Source organism: Tympanuchus pallidicinctus, unplaced genomic scaffold, assembly GCF_026119805.1.
Source record: "Tympanuchus pallidicinctus isolate F22 unplaced genomic scaffold, pur_lepc_1.0 scaffold11, whole genome shotgun sequence".
Classification (NCBI taxonomy): Eukaryota; Metazoa; Chordata; class Aves; order Galliformes; family Phasianidae; genus Tympanuchus; species Tympanuchus pallidicinctus.
The window spans coordinates 11,317,992-11,340,535 of record NW_026294627.1 but is presented as its reverse complement, the minus strand read 5'-3'; the positions used below and the strand labels follow the sequence as shown (position 1 = coordinate 11,340,535).

Below are 22,544 nucleotides of genomic sequence, written 5' to 3'. Positions count from 1 at the left end.
CCGCCCGCACCGTATCCGACCGAGACGGCCCTGCGCCGCGCGGCCCTCCTGCTCGCGCCCGCCCGCACCGCCTCCCGCCCACCGGGCGCCGCGGAGCACGGGGAGCCGTCCGGCCCCCCTCTTCTCACGGCGCGCGGCTCGCGGTCTCCTTGCGGCCGGGCTCGTCCCGCCGGCACAGCGCCGCTCTCCGCGCGCCCGCCCGCCCCGTCTCCCTTCTGCCGCCCGCCCGCCCTTCCCGGCCGTGGAGGCGCGCCGCCAACCACAACTTTTATTTCTCCCTAACTTCTCTCCCAACTTCCAAGCTCCCGCCGAGGGGGTGGGGAAGAGCTGCGACGCTCCCCTCCCCCGCCGCCCCGGAAGGGGACAGCCCCCCTCTGTGGGAGATGGGGGGGGAGGAGAACGGGGGAGCGCGACGCCGCCCGCGGGAGCGAGGCGGCGAGGCGCCGGGCTTCGGCCTCACCTGGCGGCGGGGCGGGGGAGCGGCCCCGCAGCTGGAAGGGACGCGCGCGCTGCCACATCTGGAGAAGTTACTTTTATTAGATTGGCCAAAACTCGGGAAAAAGTAAGGAAAGACGCAGGCGGGTCAAACCCCAGGAAAACAGCAGCGAGGGCCGTGCCTGACACGCGCCTTGCGCGAAGCCTTCTGTCACCGCCCGCCGCGCAGAGCTCAGGGCGCGCCGCCCCCGAAGCGGTGGTACAGCGCGTGCACGTGGCGCCGGGCCGGGTCCAGCAGCAGATAGCAGAAGGTCTGGGCGTGGGCTGTGCGCGACGGGTAGCACAGGCCGCTGCCGTCCTGAGGGGAGGGAAAAAGCGGCGGCGTTACGTACAGCGTGGGTCCCGCCGGGAGAGTCCGTGAAACCGGAGTGCGATGCAGCTTTATGCTCAACTCCGACGACTTACGGCGCAATGGAAGGAACGCTGTGGTTTATGGCAGTAGCTTTTTGTCTCCGTTACGATACTCACAGTACAAAATGCAGATCATCAGCCTCGATAACTTTATAACCTTGTGATGAACGCGATGTTAATACAAAACGTAGAATTAAGCACATAAGCGTAGGATTGGAGCCTAAAGTCCAGCTGATTAAATACACAAAGATCCCATCATATACCATTAAAATACAAAACATAGGTTTGCATATTAACACATAAAGCCCTTCTAACAATGATTGTTTTTCACTTGGCACTTAAGGAAAACCCCTCTGTAATGCTTTGAATGTCTCCGAGCTGTTACTGAAAGCAGTTTGTGTGCCATTGCTCACAAAGTAAGCGAGGAGAACCTGGACACCCTGCTCTGAACCCAATTCTGGAAGAACTCCTTCAGCTGACAGCAGGCTGCAGTGGGTCCACAGGTCAGCACCCACTTCTGCTGCCCGGCTTCCCCGGCAGCACAGCCCAACACACAGCACAGCCCAGGACCCTGAGGGGATTGTTTGGAGGTTCAGTTGGTTGGGTTTTCATGCATTCAGTGTGGCGATTGAGCAGCCAAAAGATCAAGAGATGTGTAGCTCACACATCATGTCTCTGAAAACACAATATGGTTTCCTCCTGCCCCACAACACCTTTTTGGACTAAAGAATCAGGAAAGTTGCAACCTTCCCTTTGTTTATCACTGTCAGCTCAGAAGGAAAAGATTTGGGTTCTGATTTCTGCTTCCAGGACCTTCTGTGAAGTGTATCCAGTAGCTGTTGCAGGCACCCCAATTTTGCTCCTGTTATTTCAGAGGATGAAACCCCTGCTATACGCTGTGATGTCTTCCTTTGAGTGATTATTCAAGACCGTAAATCTTAAGATAAGCACCACCATAAAAGCATTGTTGAAGACAGGTAGAGATTTGAGATGTGTATTCACAGCATTTTCTGATGGTAGGCAAATGCTGCCAGCTAAAAATAGCATTCTATTTTTAAAGAACCCAGCACACAAGATCCATAGCTGTCAGGTTTAGACACCTAACTCTTTATAGATGTTTTATGGGGATCCGTGTGTATCAGATACTGTATTCTCTATTGCAGTAAAGAGAGCAAGCTTTAAGACATAACATCATTCAGCATCACAGTGCCTTGGAGTGTAACCCAAAAGTGACCTCAGCTCATGCACAAAACAGACGTAACTCAGAACACTGACACTGGGATACAACTGCTAGTTACACTTATTTGTATTGCTTCTGCAGATCCCAATTAGCAGTCCTTGCTGAATCAATCAATCTCCACTCCATTTTTTATTGTTTAAAGGCAGCAGCTGCGCATCGGAAGTTTACACATCAACTTAAGAACAAAAATAATTAAGTTCTGATGGTATTTCACAGAATCACCAAAGTTGGAAAAGACCTACAAGATCACCCAGTCCAACCATCCATATATCACCAATAGTTCTCACTGCACCATGTCCCTCAACACAAAATCCAGACGTTCCTTGAACACCTCCAGGGTCGGTGACTCCACCACCTCCCTGGGCAGCCCACTGCAATGCCTGACCACTCTTTTAGAAAAGTAGCATTTCCTAACATCCAGCCTGAATCTCCCCTGGCACAGCTTGAAACCATTCCCTCTAGTTCTATCACAGTTACACAAGAGAAGAGGCTGACCCCCAGCTCACTGCAACCTCCCTTCAGGTAGTTACAGAGAGCAGTGAGGTCTCCCCTGAGCCTCCTCTTCTCCAGGCTGAACATTCCCAGCTCCTTCAGCCGCTCCCCTTAAGCCCTGTGCTCCAGACCCCTCACCAGCTTTCAGGAAATTCCAGAATATAACATACCTGGGATGAGGAAAATAATCTAATCAAGTTATTAAATCTGTCCTAGTTAGTTAGGGGGCTATTTAAAACAAAGAAACAACAAGAAAAAGCACCTAAAAGACTTGAGTGTAACAGCACTAGAACATACTAGCGTTACTCTGATCATTATAGGAAGGGGTAGGTGTACGTGGACTAAGAGTCATCCCAATTCAATCTGCAGTTTGGTTCAGACATGCAGTGGATGTAATAGCTGATTTACTGATACAGACTAGGATCTTTTTGTTTTTAATTCGTAGGCATACAGGTAATCTGCAGATGGCTGAAACGTGCAGCATAAAGCTGAAATAAGGATATTGCTGAGCATCTCAGAACAGCACCGCTTAACCGTCAGTTTAAAAGAAGTGTTGAAGGAGCCATTTATCACACGGATTCCCAGCACCGCTACAGTTGGGGTTCAGGTAAAGAAATTTGCATCCAAATACTTCAGCTATAAGACAGTTTCATTTTATGCCAGCACCAGAGCTTACTCACTCTTGCTAGTGTTTGCTCACAAGATTCAAAGTATTTCTCCCATGATGATCGGTTCTACAAAGTTTTGATGCTAAACAGATCTACAGACATTCATAACTACACCCTACCACTCTGAAATATTGAGATCCGACTACTCTGTTCTAAACTGCTTTTAACCATGCCATACTCCTTTCATCATCAGTTTCCATCACTGTTTTTGATACGATCACACTACCCAGTTCTGTATCTATGGACACAGACTTGTTGAAAAGGAGGCATGACTCACAATGTTCATACAATATTGTTGACAGCTGGTTCAACCTCTGTATTACCCAATTTTAGTGGTGTTCTTTTTTTAGACAGTTTCCTAAAGAAGGGCTTACTGGCCACAATGTAAAAACCAAATAAAAGGAAAGCGATGCTGTCAAGATGACATCATATAAAATACTTAATTTCTGATTCCACTTGCATTTCTGCAAACAAATGAAGTGTATTTATTTGTCCATTTATTAATTCAGTTTGCAAAGATCAGTTTGGACACTTCTAACTTCTGGCTGCTGTTCAGCTCACTTTTAGCAGAACAGCTTTCTTTTATGTCAGGCTAAGAGGTTACACCCATTTCTTTCAGATGCAAACCATGAGAATAAGGTTTGTAAACTGTTACCTCAGCATTAAAATGATCCCACCTCAGATTCTGAGTTCATTTGACAAAATAGCTGTAAATTATCTACTGCAGAAATAGGTCATCTTGAGTGAATGTTTTCCTCAGAACCACACAAAACTGTGTTCTGGTAGGTACCCTGCCTGGAATTTCCAAGTAGAGTTTTAGGAGTTTGGGATCACAGAACTACCAAAGAGTTCTAGCCCAGAGCTGCTTGTCTAGGACTTCTTTTGTTCTGAGGGAAGATTCTTCAGGATTTCTTTAGTGGAAAGCAGAGTTTCCAAGTGCTCTTCCACCTCACAAGTTTACAGAATACGCAGTAAAAGCCAAATTTTCCCCTATGGGAGGGTGTCATGCTCTGTATTTATCCTGGGTTTTCTTTTGCCCGTCCATTTTGTTTTCAAAATGTTGCTGAAGGTTGCATTTATTTTTTTTTTTTAATGCTGATGATATTTGATGCATGGCAAATACAGCTAAAGAAGCTCTTAAATATCTAAATATCTACCAAAATACAGGAGTATGTAAAGCACACATCAATGCATTTGCCAAGCAAATGGGAGAAAAGCAGTAATAAAATATCAGAGTTTGGGTTTTTTATGGTATTTTTTTTTACTGAAGCCTGCAGCCTGGTAGCAAGATGAATTGTGATCCATAAGTAAAGTGCCTATTTGTAGAAAACATTTCAGAAACCTTTTTGAATTACACACAGTACTTAAAAGACGATGACCCACAAATGAATAACTGGGCTATTGGTAAGCCAAAGGGAAGTCTGTGCAGTCTGAAATGACATCAGCTATTTCTTTTGGATGTGGGAACATTATCTGGTTACGTATTCTGGTTACTCAAGGAGCCTTTGGAGTAGTAACAATTAAATTACGGATATGCTGAATCTAGTAAACATGCAACCAGTTCTCAAATTTGTTGTGATGGCAATCGTGATGATTTTGCAAGAGAAACAGAAAGGAGTGAGACTTGTCTACAGAGAGGAAGAGAGGTTAGTAGACATCTCGCTGTCCTCAACCTTTTGTACACTAGATTTCCTTGCAGTCTTTACAGAAACAGTTGCAGTACAGGCTACTCATACAGCTCTAGAAACATTTCTAAAAACAGAACCATACAAAGTCACGAGTAATCCTTATTAATCCTTATTTCTATCTCAAGTAGATCTAAAAATAGAATTACTCAGTCCTAAATAAATATATTTTTTTTATAAACCAGTTTCTGGATGACTCTTATGACTTGAATGGTAATCCAGTAAACCTATTTTTAGAGAGCTGGTGATTATTGATGAAGAGTTATTCAAGAGTGCAAGCAGGATGAGATCAGGCACAGAGTTCAAGAATTAAAAAACAAAACCAAAAAAACAGCTATGGAAAAACAACTCCTTAAAATGTAATATGTGTAAATATAAATTCAGTATTTTTAAGTTATGCATCTTCTTCCAGCCAAAAATTAATACTTACATATGCAGACACTCTGAAGACAGTAGAAGTAATGCTTATTTCTTTTGTTTCAGGATTCTTTTGAACACTGAAATACAAGGGAATGATACGTACTTAATATTAATCAGAGGAATCACAGATCATTGCAATCCTTCACTAAATACAGTTTTAACACACGCACTGTGTAATATATTTTTAACATACACACTGTGCCTTGCTCAGATTTGATCAAGTTCAAATTAATGGTTAAAATTCAACTCATGTTACACTGACCATGAGAAGCCATATTACTGCTCTTAGACACCATGGATATCATGACAGCTGAAAACTATAGAATGAAAATGAATCTGGTCATCTGAGGTTGTGTCAGTGTTCTCAGCTACTAAATCTCAGCAATATTACCAGGCCTAAATGAGTCCAATATAAAATGTGCATTCTGACAGCTAAGAAAAGTCATTCAGCTGAACATTTTTTAAAGATCTTTTCACATATTCTTCATGAAAAAGCTGTAATGTAAACTGCATCTTAACAGGGACTCAAGAAGCATCAGCAGAATTTATAAAGAAATGCAAACTTAAGGTTATCTTTAACTAATATATAATTGTTTAAAATTCATTTTTAATCCTTTAGAATGTCACATATACAGACAGCTATACAAATTAGGATGGTATTTTTTTCTGAATTTTCGTATTCCAGATGTGCTGTGAAGTCTGACTTTTCTTCCATCACCATTACCAATACTAAGATATTATTATTAGCCAATTACTATATTACCAACACTAAGTTGTTATTGCAGAGAGGCCAATTACCTCAGTAATGTATTTTAAACTGAGATATCTTAAGATATGTTACTTTTCCTCAGGTCTTCTTTAAGTGATTCTTATATTTCTTTTTTAGTTAGCTCACACACTTCTATCAGTTGATCTGATTGCACAGATTGCTGTTTAAATTGATGCACCGTGGAGCAGTTGAGCCCTTACACATTCCATATTTATACAGTTCCAGAATCTGCTGAGAGTCGGCCTTGTGACAAACAGGTTCAGTTCCTGGGAAAGGTCACAGAATAGCCAAATTGCAAGAGGGTGTGTTAAAAGCCCAGTTGTCCACCTAACCAGCTCCAAGCTATGACAGCAGTCCCCTATTACTACTGCTTTCACAAAGCTGCTTTTTACAAGAACAAACAAAACCCAACCCACGTTATTTTTTTAACCAATTGAAAAATGACTTCAACTGATTTCATCTGCAAAGTAATGACAGTTGTGGAGGAACTAAGTCTGTACTGTGAAGCAGTTCTTTCCTGTGGTGAGTCAGTAACGAGGCTTTCTCAGAATTTTTTGCTGTAACTCACTTGTTGATATACACAACAGTGGATTAAGACAACAGTGCTGAAACTGGTACTGGCCCCAGTTGTCTGCCTTACCACCCCTCCAGAGATTACTGTCTTCCCAGCAGGGACAGCTCAACTGGTTCGTGACTCAGCTTCTGAACCACTGCAGTTTACAGAGCAGCATATTAAGATAAACTAAAATAGATGTCAGTTTATGCTAACATGCTGGGCTGTAAACTGCAGCACCGTGTCTGCTGAAAGGGTGACAAGTTTCTGACCAAGGTACAGCACGTCTGGGGCTCAGCGACTTCTGCCATATACATCCAGCCTCAAAAACTACCACTGTTCTTAGGTTACTCTGGCTTCATTTTCTTCTATCTGAAAACTTTCAGGTTCCTTAAATTTTATGTTATGCATAGGATACCAAAAGCAAAGGGTGACAGAGAGTAAATCTTATTTATTCCATTGCCTGGAGAAATTCTCCCCATTTGCTTAGCTTCCTGTAAGCCGTGTTTATTTCTAATGCTTTGGTTAACTTTTAGGGCAAAATAATATATCTGCCAAAATCAGATGAGGTTCTGCTCTTGATAGCTCGAAAGAAGCCAGGATGTTCCCTCTGACAAGCTCTGCTGTGTGGGGGTTATTGGTTTTGTTTTTTTTTCCTAAAAGATTTTAGAAAAAGAATACCTTCTCTTCTTGAAAAGAACAGGATTTCCATTAAAACACTGTCCAATATCCACTTTGTTCTTCCAGATTGTTAACTCCTACACCATTAATCGAAAATGGAAATTCCTTTGTCATTGCAATGTGCATCTATCCTCTGGCTACGATGAGCAAACTTCCTCATCGGGGATCAATTCACTTTGAGTTCTAATTACATTCTCACCTTACTCACTGGCAATGTTTTATTAGGCTTTCCAACCATTAAATAAACAACCCAGTGTTTCACATAAATTCATTTATCACAGGGGAAAGGACACAGAGGAATAAAGAGAACAATACTGAGAAGATACGACAGCGGTTGTCACCAGAAAGCAACAGTGTCCGAAAAGACAGGACTCAGGTACAGAAGACAAGATTTATCAATTCAGAAGATCACAGAGTTTAACAGATGATGTTTTCATTGCCCCACTTCTGCCACGTAAATGAATTAGCCAAAGCAAAAATGCTACAAATGTTTTTAATTTCTTCAGGTGACATAGACATGACAGGCTGAAAATCAGTATGGATTTTAGTTGGTCACAGGATAATTACTGCTGTGTTTGTATCAACTGTGAGTGCATTCATTGTGAAAAAATTACTCTTTTTACAAAACAGAAAATCTCTTAATACTTTTATTTGAAACTTCTTAGCTGTGCTTGTCAAATATCTACAGCAGTTAATTTCAAAAGATTATCAAATTCTATCATAATAAGAACATATCCTGTGAGTGCTTTAGGAAAACAAAATGCTGACTTTATTTTGAGCTCTGGTGCCTTGCAGTCAGAACTCAGGAGTCAGAAGAACTTGCAGTCAGAAGAAACTGTAAGAAAAAGAAGCGGTAAAGACTCCTAGGAGGTCTGCCACTCTGCAGATCCTGCAGAAGTTACACTTTTGTGGTGCTCTTCATATCAGGACTCTTTTGCTTAAGAAAAAACTGTTGTGGACAGAGCACCAACGTGTGTACATGTCTACAGTTATATCACGATTTGACTAAAGCCATCGGTGCCAGCCAGTGTTTCAACACACATTCGCTAACAGCCAGTAATTACTGTCCTGTCCATTTGTTTTCTACCAAGCCCAGGAGCTGCCAAGACAGCTTATTTATTTAGATTATTTAAAAATAATTTAAAAAGAGTACAGTCCGCAGAATTTCTTAACACCGTGATAAGTTTTCAGTATCATATTTCAAAGAGCAGAATGTATCCAATAAGATTGCAATCCAGGATGCAACAAAAGCAGGCAGAGGGTAGCTGTCTAGAATAGAAGGATTTTAAAATAGTTGGGCTTCGACAGAAGTTTGAAGGTGAACGGTTTGGTTAAAGAATTTAAAGGACCACTGCTGCTGTGAACTGTTGTTTTTTGAAACTACAGAGATCATAAGGAAGTAATTTTAATTGCTTTACTGTATGGTGTTATTTGTGCAAAAAATGAAGTAAAAAACCGTACAGTGCAGACTGGAAATCAGAAATCAATTCAGTCAAAATTGGTGTACAAGGGTACCTCTTCAAAGCTGCATTACTCACCCTTTAGTGGCTTTTTCTCTCTTAATAAGGTAGTAACAACAGCAGCAACAACCACCTCACATTCTGGATAAACCATGGGCAGGATGAAATGAAGGAAAGGAAGAGATAAATGTGACTGTGATCTGGGAGAGAAGGTCGGAAATGTCAAGACTGAAAGCTCCTCTGGTTAGACATGAACTTAATATCAAAGGAGCAAGATAAAAGATTCAGTTATCTTGTGACTCACTTTTTCAACTGGTAAGCAGTGCGAATACCAGTCCCTGGCAGTGAGAAATCAACAGACACTGCAGGCACGAAAATGGAGAGACACACAGTAGATAAATACCAAAGAACAGTTGCATCATTAGGAGTGGATAGGTGTATTTTAAAACTTTGATGGATAGAAAGCAAGCTGAAAACAGTAAAACAAAAACAAACAACGTTAAATAACAAAAAACAAACAGAACCAACGAACTAAACAAAAAAAAAAAAACCAAAAACCAATCAGATCTGGAAATAGTTTATGCTGTTATAAAGTAAAGGGAAGATGTAGCACAAAGAGAAAATAGAGAAAGCAAAAAAGGTGAGGGGCTTTCCCTTTTTGGGGGGGGATATAGGGACTGGATAATAAGAACTACTTAACATCCTTATCAGTTTACAGGAGGAAAAAGAAGGGAAAAAGGCTTAGGGAGACATGAAGGGAAAGATGAGGAGTGGCTCAGAACAAAACTGACATGTTCAGGAAAAACAACAGCAGCCAAAAGAAGCAAGAAAGTGAATGGCTTGGTTCAAGTCAAGAGATATTCAGGTGTCTAAGAGTCACTGGCTCTAATCCTTTCATCTTTGTTCAGATAGAAAGATTTTATTCTTGTTTAATGAAAGGCATTTTAAGAACAGATCTAACAAGGAATATAACTTACAGTTTGTTTTCTAATGTTCATGTGTATAATCTTAAATAGGAGATGAAATAACAGTTGATATTCAGACCATTCTAAATCACAGAATCACAGAAACACCAAGGTTGGAAAAGACCTACAAGATCCCCCAGTCCAACATCCACCCATCACCAATAGTTCTCACTGCACCATGTCCCTCAACACAAAATCCAAACGTTCCTTGAACACCTCCAGGGTTGGTGACTCCACCACCTCTCTGGGCAGCCCATTCCACTGCCTGACCACCCATTCAGAAAAGTAGCATTTCCTAACGTCCAGCCTGAAACTCCCCTGGCAATACAGCTGAATAGAAAAGAAATCCTTCTCTAAGTAATTTGAAGTCTTTGTATGGTTCATTCTAATACATTACAAAGTACAAGTAGTCTGATAACACAAATACTTTGTCACATTTCAGAGATCTGTAATTGTTTTCCATTGCTTAGGTTCACATTGTTCTTCATGTCCCACCGAAATGTAGTAAGAGTAGTAAAATAGAGAATAAGAATATAGTATAAAATTTTTGTAGTATTATCAATGACCTTCACATTCCCATCAGCTCAGACTGGAAAGAGTCTCTGCACAACTGACCATTACGTTCCACTTCCCACTAAGAAGGAAGTAAGAAATGTTGCTGGTTAAAGAAGTCCTCGTACGGGAGAAAAATGGAAAAACGGCTTTTTTTTTTTTTTTTTTTCCTGAATTGGAATCTCTAGTCAGTCATCTCTAATCTCAATCACAACATACATTAACAGTTCTATACAGCAGTCCTGGCAAAAAAAGTGAGTGTTAGCTCACTGGTTAATCCTAACAGTCAGATTCTACCATCCTTATTTTTACAAAAAGTATATTATTGGAATAAAGCATGCCAAAATCCATTTTTAATTTAAAAAGCAATAACTAGATGGATTTACTAAACATTTCAACTAACATGTTTCAATTTTTAAATCCTAAAACAGTATAGCTCGGCAGTAGTGCACGGCTATCTACCCGAGACCAATTGTTGACGTTTTAGCAATGACAGTGGGAACACAACCTAGTTCCAATGGCATGCAACGTTTTCATTAGAGGACTATAGAAACAAAAATCTTTAAAACAAAAGTGAAATACAAAACACCGACGGTCGTTTGTGTGATACAACAAAAAGATTTTACAAAGGACAGCTGCCATTATAACTGCATATATTTTGCCACTGAACTACTACCATTGTTTCAGAGTACTTTAATAGTTGAACGCAAATAAGCTTGCAGATTTATTAAATAACAGCCCTATGTCTGAAGCAGTAATGCACACTTAGAATCATAGAATCATAGAATCACAAGATTGGAGAGGACCTACAAGGTCATCCAGTCCAACCGTCCTCCCATCACCATTGCCACCACAAGCACTAAGCCACATCTCGCCGCTCCTCATCCAGGCGCCTCTTGAACACTGCCAGGGACGGCGACTCCACCACCTCCCTGGGCAGCCATTCCAGTGCCTGACCACTCTCTGAGAGAAAAAGTTCTTCCTCATGTCTAATCTAAACCTCCTCTGGTACAACTTATGGACTTCTCCTCAGATCCTGTTTGTTGCCTGGGAGAAGAGGCCAAACCCCTCCTCACCACAGGAAGTTGTACAGTGCAGTGAGGTCTCCTCTGAGCCTCCTCTTCTCCAGACTGAACAATCCCACTGACTGACACAAGTACCTATGCACAGCACGCACACACACAATGGTATAAAAGTGAAAACACTCACCTCACCAAGTCTTTATATAAAGCCTTTGTAGTTTCTAAGTATGGGCCAAGTACATCTTCAAACTGGCACAGAGTTCCTCCAATACAAAGATGTTTAAAAAGACAGAACAGAAATTCCTTGCGGTCTGATTCACTAAATATGTCATAATGATCTGAATCTTCCAGAAGCAAAACCTTATGGAACAAGGAAATAATAGAAGTAGTAAAATAGACAAAACAGAAAAACCTTATTTGAGATGAAGTATATAAACAGTACAGCTATTTGCTTTATGTCATAGAGTTTGTGTTCATATAAAATATATGAGGTAGGGATGGAAGTAAGTGCTTTTTTCTAAATGCTTCTTTCAGTTATGTTTAAAATTTGTAGATACAATAAGAAGCAGAATCACAGACTGTCAAATTTGTGCTCATGAGTTCTAATGGAAGATCCTTCAGGAGTCCTGTAATACATTAGTTAAATGCTCACCATGCAAATGAAACAATCAATTATCTGAAAATAATCTGGCTATTTTGGTCAGTTGATCAGTGTTGATTAGTTTGCCTTTGGTAATTTTGACCACATTTGCTTTTTGCCTCTAAACTTACACAGTTAGCTCACATTCCTAGAGGAATCCCAGAGGAGATCACTGGAATTCACAGCACTCTTTACTGCCAATTCCAGTGAGCATTAATCTGCAGTGCAGATAAGCAAGACATGCCATCCAGTTGTTTCCATGTGTCCCATCTTCTGCTCCAATATTATGTGAACACAGAGGGTCTTGCAAGATCAGTCCCAACACTGCCAGCTGTACGGGTGGACAGGAACCGTAAGAGCACGACTAATGATTGAGTCACATCAGCCAAACTGCAGATAGCAGCACAGATACAGACAAACAGGTCTAAGAGAGATTCGAGCTTAGTGCTGTGTGGCCCTCTGTATAACATCATTGCATGTCTGAGCAAAAAAGGGCCAGGACAACAATCTCCATCTTGGCTGGAATAAAAGAAGCCATGGCGGGTAGGAATGAAACATGAAGTTTTGCAGCTGATGCCCCCTACAGTCTACCATCCTAGAGTGCTGACTAATTTAGCCTGCGGCTTTGAAGTTGATCGTGGAAGATTTTGACTCTTAATTCTTTCTGCCATCTTAAGTCTTATGAGTAGGAGTCATCATTTCTAACAAACACGAATCTTTCAACTTAAAAAAGCAGCCACGTGGATTTCTTCCAAGGGAAGGAAAGTGAAAAGAGACCAAAACTCCAATTACTTATTTTAAATGTTGCCTCTAACTTTATTACATCAAATACACTTAATTTTCAGAAAACATTTCACACACACCCAACTTGTAAGTAAATAGAAAGTATTTTGAGCTGCTAGGCTACAAACCATAACTGAAATTCAAACCTGAGCTTGAGATCTCTCCTTTTCCCAGAACTTTACAAGACAGACCAGTATTTCAGGTCACATCCTGTAACCAGTGTCACTGGTTCAAACATATCGTCTTCAAAGGATTTGCCAAGTGCAAACGAGTGCAACTCTATAATTATTAAGTACTTAAGATGATTATATATACAAGGAAGAGCAAAATCCAGTTCTCCCACACTGTGTTTTGCTAATGCTAAACAAACATAAGTAATAAAAATTTGTTTTAGCTTATGAAGTCAAAAGAAACACAGTGAAGACATATGTTGATTAAGATAGTGACACTCTTAGATTCTTTTCCAGAATCATCTGCTCTCTGACAGCTCCAGTGGAATGTGACAAAAAGAATTTTTACCTTGCAGGCCTGTTAAGAGTTATACGTAATTCCAGTATTGCACTACAAAATCATTTTCCTTTTCTTAGTTTTCTCTCCTCTGTTTCAGCTCAAAATATCACGATACTTTTCACATAGGATATGGTCAGCATTCCTAGCCAGGAATGCTTCAGCATGTAGCTATCAAGTGCACACAATTTCATTAGCTGGAGGGACAGCTGGGTGAGCCTGCAGGTCTGGGCACCATGGGACTTCTCCCTTGGCACCATTTGTCTTCCCCATCTAGGATAAAGAGTATCTGGATTTCTCCACACACACCCAAGCAGTGACTGATTGTTAAAAGGGCAGGTGGAAGTTGTTTTTACCTTTTTCTCCCACTTACAGAGGGAAGAGGGCCCAAGTGGAAAACAGCTTCATGTCTTGACACTCTCGGTTACTGCAGAGCCTCAGTCATTTCTATCACACGGTAATGATTCCCATTTTTATCTTCAAAGGCATCGCCAGAAAAAAAAAAATTCAAAACCCTGGAAACATGTCCTTCAGTATCTAACAGAATCACAGCATTGTAGGGGTTACTCACTGCAGTACTGACCTTCCTTAATTCATCAGAGATAAGGATATCATCGTAATATTCATCGTAACATTTTACAATGACTCCATTTTCTCTAACAATTCCTTCAGTGTAGAGCCGATCAAAAAAAGACATGGAAGTCTGTGTGCAGGGCACTAATGTAGCTTCAATTTTCGTCACTTTGGAATCTGGAATAGAAAGGAAAGATTCACTTGAAGCCTTTTGTGATAAATTAAAAAAAAAAAGACGGGGCTCTATGAACTGTAAAGCTTCTAAGCCCATGTATCACTTCCTTCTGATCCTAATCTTTGCACACGTTGCATAAGCTAACATTTCTTTTCCCTCTATGTTTCCAACAATCCCTGACGTTTCTCCCAGATACTATCCATAGAAATTATTCATAGGTTAATTCAGATCAGCATTTTGATTCATAAATCCATAGAATTCCTTCCACCTATCCAATCCACACTAAGAAAAACAATTAAAGAGGAGCTTGAAAATATGCTTGAAAATATGTTTATTTGAGCTAAAAAAGCAAAACAAAAAAAACAAAAAACAACTTGCATGCCAATATGGTGTAGAGAAAATGAGTTATAGTGAAATGCTTGGTGTTTAATTGCTTAGCTTCACATCCAAAGATATGGTATGAAAAAAGGTACCTTTGGTTATTAAAAAACAATAACAAATGCTTTGGACATTCTCTTAGCTGCCCACACAGAAACTATCAAGTCAAATTACACATCCGAAACCGCCAGATGGAAAAAGCATGACTTCAGGCCTTATAACCTAAGGGGAAAAAGAGGTTTTCTTCTTCACCGATTTATTCATTTTCACTAACTTCCAGTCCTTTACCCACAGGCTCCTCTAACTTCTAGTGCTTTGGATTCCTTTCACAGGAATAGAAATTTAATTTTATGAGATTTAAAACAAGCTAAATCAGCCTCTAACATAGAAACTGTTTTGTAAAGAGCTATGAATCAAAAACCGATTCAAGATTAATAAAAATCAGATATCAAATGACTTGAAATAAAGGAGACATCTTATATTTTCCCAGTTATTCAGCTCAAGTTATAAGAAACTGAGCTATTACAGGCTTTTGTATTGGGGAAAGGGAGAGGGTTTGTGTCCTATTCAGTAGTTCAGAAAAGTAAACTGCAAGTGGAAAAGTTTGAATGTACTGGAAGCCCCAATTCTCCATCTGAGACTTGAGAGTTGAACCTCGAGATTCAGAATTTCCTGGAAAAGAGTGACCAGTTTTACAGTGTTATAAAAGTGAGCCATAAAATAGGAAGAAGAAATGTCTTGAGAAGTACTGAAGCGAAACATCTTAGTTCTGGGACATCTATAAAGTGCTGCCAAAATACTTTTAAGTGAACATGTCACATACATGGTATAGGGGAGATAAACCCCAGATCAGACATATCTAGAATTCCTCCAATATTTAAAAAAGATTTGTACCTCAGGGAAACCTTGTGCAACTTACTATTTACAGAACAGCTGATATGGAACATACAGAAAGCAAGTTCTGTACTCAGTAATAAAAAAATGGTACTTCAAAAGTAAAAGGTGCAGCTTGACAGTGTACAGGTTCTATAGGTTCAAATGACATCTAGAATTTTTGTAAATGAAAACCTGCAGCAGCACTCTAAAAAATACTGATTTAAGATTGCCTCTCAGATTATTAAACCCAATTCCAAAGACAGAAATCATTAGAGCTTCAAGTTCCTATCACAACTCAGAGTCTTACCTAGGGAAATACTAAATTTTTACTTAGGGGAAAAAAGCAAGCATCCCTATCCCTTTGAAGATAACTTTTCAAGTGTTAATTGAGCTTAAGCAGATACAGTCCTGCCCCCTCAGACTGCTGACAGGTGCAAGGCCAGTAGTGTGTCAAAAGAAAAACCACTATGTAGTTTTCATTGAAGCTATTTAAAAATACAAGAGACAATACATAAGTAGGAATGCATCAAATGTGTTCCTTGTGCTGCTTCTATTTTAGAAATATGAGAGTAAGAGACGAAGGAAGCTTAAAGCACATGAAGAACTATCATGAACTCTGCTACAGAGTTGGGAAGAAAGGAAAAAACATCCCTACCACACAGGCAAAAGGGCACAGTGTGAGAAGAAGTGATGAAGTATCTGTCTAATCAGAAGAAATAAAGGAGAATAAACTTGTTTCTTTACCTGAAGTGTCACTGAGAGAAATATTGTTGTAGGATTCTACTGGGAATCCCAACACGTAAGGCAGCTGATGAGAGAGGGATGCTTTGCTCTCCCCAGAGAGAGCACCACCATTTGATCTAACAGATGGAGACTGAGGACATTATGGTCTGATAAAATAAAGGTGAGGATAAAAAGCAGCAGAAAGGGAATGAAACTGAGATTGGACAACAAAATAAGAGCGATAAGGAACTTTTAGAGACATATTTTAGAGAAAGGAGATGGACAAGTAGCAGAGAAGAGGTGGAGATAAATATGAAAGCGAAACCACAAGCACTGAATTCATAAAGCAAACACATTCTCATTGAGAAGGTAACAGGGGACGGCAGCCTGAAAAATGCAGAAGGATTATGAAAAAACTCTTCTTTGTAAAGTAACATTATGCTGATGTTTTATAGAAAGCTGACAGATTTTTTCTGTGAGTCTATAAATAGTTTCAGCCCCAGCTCATGCTGGGGAGAAGGGAGAGGTTGCTAAGAACCAACATAAAGCCCACTCACATGGTGCACCATCCCCTGCAATGAAATCTCACTGTTTTGTTTGCAAGACACTAAACACAGTATTAGAGTCAACCTATATTATATCATTTTCTTCAGATTTTCCACAAAGCAATGAAATCCAATTTCTGATGTTTCATTCAGGAATAGGAGCTTTTTTTAAATAAGGTACTCCATACTGGCAAGTAAATTGTATATCTGGATTAACATACCGGTGTCAGAAGAAAACACCAGATGATTTTGTACCTCCTACTCAAAGCAAATTCTTACTATATTTTCAAAAAATGCACAAGAAGACTAAGTATAGAAAAATGTGCCAACATTCCTCACCAAAAATAGGCAAAGAAAGGGAAGATGAATCTTTAGGAGCAAATGGGGTATACCAGCTGTTCAGGATTTAAAAAGGGAACTCCTCCAGTCCTCAGAACAAAATGCTTTACTTCTGTACAGAGGAAGACTGAGCAGAATCAGGAGTTACGCTGGGATACTTGGCAAGCGACCCTCCGCTCTTAACATGAGGTATGTAACCTACTGACCTTCACTACAGGCTTGACAGATAGTCTACAAAGATTCTTGTCCAAAGCAGGAAAAGATTTACCCATGCTTTGAAACATATCTGTCCTCTTTTTGCCTGACAGAGTGAAAAGGAGGCACCTGAATAGGAATGTGAGATTTTTTTTCCCCCACTTCTTATGCAATTTAATTGTTTTAATAGCCAGATAGTTTGTAGTGGGGAAAACCTGTATACCAAATCCAGAGACAAAATGGAAAAGCTAGAAAATTCCCAGTGCCCTGTGAAATATTCACACACAGTAAATTATTTGCAGACAAGTCAAAAGAATGAAGGACTTCATGCAATACCCTTCCAAAATATTCCTATTAAAGAGAATCGCTTTGGAGACAGCAGAGCTCACATGACATAAAAAATCCCATCATGTTATCATATGCAGTTTCCATGACATTTTTTCATTTACATAATCAAAAATGCAATTTCAAGTGTTGCTATAAAATTACATGCTATTTGCTTTTGGACCTTCTCCTTCACAGTCTCACCTGCATCTACAGACATAATCAAGCATTATAGGTATATAATGATACGGTAACAAATAAGAAGTCAATTTTATGCCACAATTGCAACTACAGTAACCTATCATACGGATCATCTTCTGTGCCTAGATAACTTTTATTGTAGGGATAGAGAGCCCTGAGCTTGTCTAAATACACTATCTAATCTTCAGTTCGTTCGACTTTAATTTGTAAGAGAACAGTAACCTACAGCCCTAAGTTAAGTGGCTGCATCTATTGAGAAGTGTCTCTCCTGAAATGTTATCTCCAAATAAGGTAGAATCATAATTCAGTTTGTTCAAATGAAGAAGAAGTTGATAATGTTTGCATACACAGTCAGGTGAACTGAGCAAAAATAGCTTTAGGAGCTTGTTTTATGAATCAATGCAGGCATCGAGGAAAAAATGTGTAAAATTTGACAATTTAGTAACAACCTAAATAAAAATCCTTTTATTATTTAGGATAAGAAGTCATTTTAAAAATACTTCAGTCAGATGAAGATACAGACATATGAATTGTCATTACAAAGTGGTAAATGAGCAGAAAATAGTTGCAACACAGATATTCTTAAAAGATTAATTTATTCTAAAGTTACCCAATGTAGTCCAATGTCCTGAAGCTGAGAGCAACTTTAAATTGGAGATCACATTCTGATCATTAAAAAACGCCTACAATATTCAAATAAGAGAATAAGAGTTAATTTAATTAAACACAAAATCATCATAGATAGTGCCATAGATTCTTTCAAAACAAACTGCAGGGATCCAATTAGTAAGTACATGCTGTGTGATCTTTCAGTTTGATACCAAATACCACCAGATACATGTTTCTGTAACTCTGTGTAGCTCAAGTCCTTTATATATGCAAGATATCCTCACCAGCATCTATATGTGTAATATGAAGATTTTACATTAAGGATTTACAGTCCAGTAACGGACAAAAAAGATTAAAGAAATCCTTGGAAGTTCAGAAAAAGGAAAAAGGGATGAAAGATTTCTACATCTGCATGGAATGCTTTAGAAATTAAAAAAAAAAAAAAAAAAGAAATGCTAAAATTTACATTTTGTAAATAAAGTTGAAGCGTGGAAAAAAGTAAACAGATAGAAATGATTCAACAGATGCAAAATACCCAATTATGTTATTGAAGGGATGGAAAAAACACCCGACAGTGAGATTTGAATATTGCATCTTAATAATTCATATCAATAAAAAAGAAAAATGCATAGTATTGTTGACAGCCAACAAGTTTAAATGATAGATAAGTCAGTTAAGAAAACATACAGTTATGCATATGTTCACAACCAGAGTGAAAAATCACTAACAAACTGCTAAAGAAAATGATGGATTTTTCAGTCTCCACATCATCAAATCTCTTTATCACCTTTCAGGGACACAGAGAGATCAGATTATGTAAAATAATGGTTTTTTCACTCTCAGTTAATTGACAGCTACTGAGAATTTATCATTTCTTAGTGAAATTTTTAAACTTTTAATTCAAAAGAGACAAGTGTTGAAAACCTAAATGCATACTTGGAAAACTTCAATCATTTGCAATGTTTTTCAGTGGGAGATGAAATATTGGTATATTTCCATCTGAATTCCTTTAAAATACCAAGAGGCCCAATTATTCAAGCAAGACAGCAATATAAAGTAGACATAAACTGAATAAAAAGTTTCTAAGTCAACAAAGTTTAAAAAAAAAAACCAAAAACATGCTGTTTTTAAAGTCCTAGATGATGATTTGGGTAAATGTCAGGCAGAGGGCATTGAGGCCGTGGCACAGCTGCCTACAGAGCTGTGCTGCCCCATCCCTGGAGTTGCTCAAGGCCACGCTGGATAGAGCCTTGGACAGCCTCAGCTGGCGGGGGGCAACCAGCCCATGGCAGGGGCGTAGAACAAGATGATCTTTAAGGTCACTTCCAACACAAACCATTCTGTGGTTTTTTTCTACTCGCAACCAGATGAACAGATTTGCAGACAAGTCGAGAACAAGTCAGCAAGATAATTGAGTCTCAGAAAGCCGAAAGCTCACAAATCTACCATAAATAAAGGTATCCAGTTAATTTAAAAACATCACAATTTTCAGAGACGTGGTACCACGCCTGGCTGCACTGTGTATTTACCAGTGCGTAGCAGTCACAGCTGTGAGTTAAGAGACAGACTGCACGTAAGCTGTGTAAAGTCAGACCTCGGGCAGATTTCCCAACTTGAAGTGTGGTGGCTAAAGCCAGCATCCAATTCAGATTGCCATTCCGAGGCTGGAATGACTAAACTGTTCCGTCTTAGAACAGAGTAACATGAGGACAGACTGAAATACTTTCAGAGAACAGCACAGTTAGCCCACAAAACACGACTTCGGGCACCGTGCCTCCACCACCTGCTTTCAAGGGGAAAGCGAGCAGGCAGGGAGCAGTAACACCACTCCAGCACTTTTCATCTCGTCGGCTTCCAACAGGTATCATTTCAAAGTGGGAGAACGAAAAGTGTTCAATATATAAAGAGCTCAAAACTACCATAACGAACTCATCCTTTTGATAGGGCTTAAACTGCTGGTCGAAGCTGAACGCTTGTGCTGCGATACTGCCTTGCATTGACCTGAAATGGAGAAAACGAGCAGCAATGTCGCGCACAGCACTGGCTGTTTACCGCGCCGCAGGCCCGCCCGGGCGCGTCGCTCACTCGGTGCTCAGCGCACCGACCGGACTGGCGGTTTTCCTCTGCCCTTTCCGCCCTCACCGACACCCCTCACCGCTCCTCGGAGGGGAAGGCGGGCGCGGCGGCCGCCCGGCAGCACCGCAGGCTGCGTCGGGCTGAGGGCCGGGGACGAGCAGCGCCTTTCGCCTCGGCGCCAGAGCGCGGCCCCGCGGAGCCCGAGCCGGCCGCGGCCCTCCGCGCCACACGCGCCTTCCCCGCCTCTCCCCACCGCCCTGCCCGTCCCGGGGCCCGGCGGGCCTCCCCCCTCCCACCATTTGAGCAGCCGCTCCCGGACGTCCCTATCCTGCAGGCAGGGAAAGGCTTTCTGGGGCAGGGGGCGGAACGCGAAGCCCGCCGCACCCCGCCGCTCCCCGGCCGCCATCCTTCGGCGGCTCCGCGGCGGTTGCCATAGGGACGGCGCCGCGCGGGGTGCACAGCCGCCCGCTCCCGCCGCGGGGCTCGGCCCCGTAACGAGCGTTCCGCCGCGCGCCCGTCCGCCCTCCCCCTGACGGGATTTCTTTCGGTTTTCGCTATAAATCCTCCCAGTTCAACGTCAGTCCTCTCCCCCGTTCCCTCTACTCCTATCTGTGAGCCAGGAGAACTCGGGCCCCGAGTGGGACCCCGCGGCTGACCGAACCCCGCAAAGCGAATGAGGAACGCCCTCAGTGGGGAATGATGAAGCGGTGGTGAATCAGAGCTTCTTCCCACTTCCCAGGGTGTTGAGCCATCTCAGAGACGTGAGGACGTGCTTCCAGGCTTTTCCCAGTGGGAAATTGAAAGGCAGGACGTTGTTACCGAAGGAAGTTATTTTTAATGCAGAGACACCCGGAAAATGTGGGGGATTTCCTGCCCTCGGCAGGGACACCAACGAGAGCTGAAGGCTGTTGCACATCTTCTGCTACATCCTCCATCAGTCCACCCCGCTCCAAACCCAGCTGTCGCTTTGCTGGAAATCTCCACAGAACCGTCATTTCCCCATGGATCGCTGCTTCGGCAAACCGCGGGCCGGTTGCTAAGAATCTCAGCAGCAGTTACAGCTCTCGCGAAGGCACAGCGTGCGCCGGAGACCGGAGTGGAGAACAGAGATAAAGCCATGGGCACTGACCACTGAAGGACATCCAGTGTATTTAACTCTAGGGTTAAAACAAACAAACAAAAAAATATCACGGGATAGAACGAAAAGTGTGCCTTTCTACTTAGTACTTAAGTGCAAACAGAAAATGTGACACCTGCAACAAATAATTATAACCTTAATCTCATCATGTCTCCACCTACTCCAGCGTTACCCCTTCTGGTAAATTCCTCTTGCCACTAATATTACTAGCTGCAGATTAAACAGCTCAAGTGAAAGAACTGGTTTGGGCAGGGAGTGACGTGTAGCAACAATGACCAAACACATGCATTCTCAGCTTCAAGATGTGTAGACTCAAATATGGGGGACAAAAAAAGAGAAAACTAAAAGAAAAAAGAAAAGAAAAAGAAATAAAAAAGAAAAGGAAAAAGAAGAAGAAAAGGGGAAAGGAAAGGAGAAGAAAGGAAAGGAGAGGAGAAAAAAGGTGGAAAGAGAAGGGGAGGGAAGGCGAGAGCAATGGGAAGGAAAAAAAGGAAAAAATATATACTGGTTTTGGTCAGGATTTTCTCTGATTTCTCTGTCAAATCAACAAACGTATGCTTAAATTGTTCTAAAACACAAATGTATGCTTAAATCTCACTGAAATCAAGAGCATTCAACTGCTTTCATGATTCAGGAGTAAGGAAATGAGTAAGAACTTGAGGACTGGCTCAGGAGGATCAAGACAGGATGATCTATGCTATGAAATTAATGCCTTTAATATTGTGCAATCTACCTTTTGCAGATCTATAATTGAACATTTCTAATCTTAAGCAGTTCACAGTACTAAAAGTTAGACTGGGACTTTGAGTTTGAACACTAACCTCATTTTCCTGTGCTGTCATTCGCATATCACAAAACAGAAAATCAGGCCTAGTACCCTTTAGTACTCATAGTACTCTTTTAAACATAAAAGTTTGATTTTTTATTTTATTTTTTTTTTAAGTTCATGCTGTTCAGGATTTTATGGTCTCAGGGAAGATATTTTGAAGGAGGAAAATATGTTTTTCTGCAAAGTCCTGTAAGTGTATTCTATTAAGCAATACTAGTGCCTCATTCTTTGCCAAATCTATTTTCAGTATCATTTTTCATGTATTTACTTACACATGATT

General features: G+C 40.9%; 1 protein-coding gene and 1 long non-coding RNA gene across 2 annotated transcripts; one reads left to right on the top strand and one right to left on the bottom strand.

Annotated features, from left to right (window-relative positions):
• Positions 1 to 517: 517 nt before the first annotated feature.
• CFAP300 (cilia and flagella associated protein 300) lies at positions 518 to 20,747 on the bottom strand. The gene is made up of 7 exons (XM_052670979.1): positions 20,594 to 20,747; positions 20,141 to 20,222; positions 18,223 to 18,295; positions 13,867 to 14,033; positions 11,541 to 11,713; positions 5,362 to 5,428; positions 518 to 793 (listed from the first exon to the last, which is right to left on the bottom strand). The coding sequence occupies exons 1-7, from the start codon at positions 20,701 to 20,703 to the stop codon at positions 668 to 670; spliced, it is 798 nt and encodes a 265-aa protein (XP_052526939.1). The 5' UTR covers positions 20,704 to 20,747; the 3' UTR covers positions 518 to 667.
• LOC128074826 (uncharacterized) lies at positions 2,937 to 16,028 on the top strand. The gene is made up of 2 exons (XR_008203473.1): positions 2,937 to 3,185; positions 15,845 to 16,028. It is a non-coding gene; the product is annotated as an uncharacterized LOC128074826 (long non-coding RNA).
• Positions 20,748 to 22,544: the final 1,797 nt, after the last annotated feature.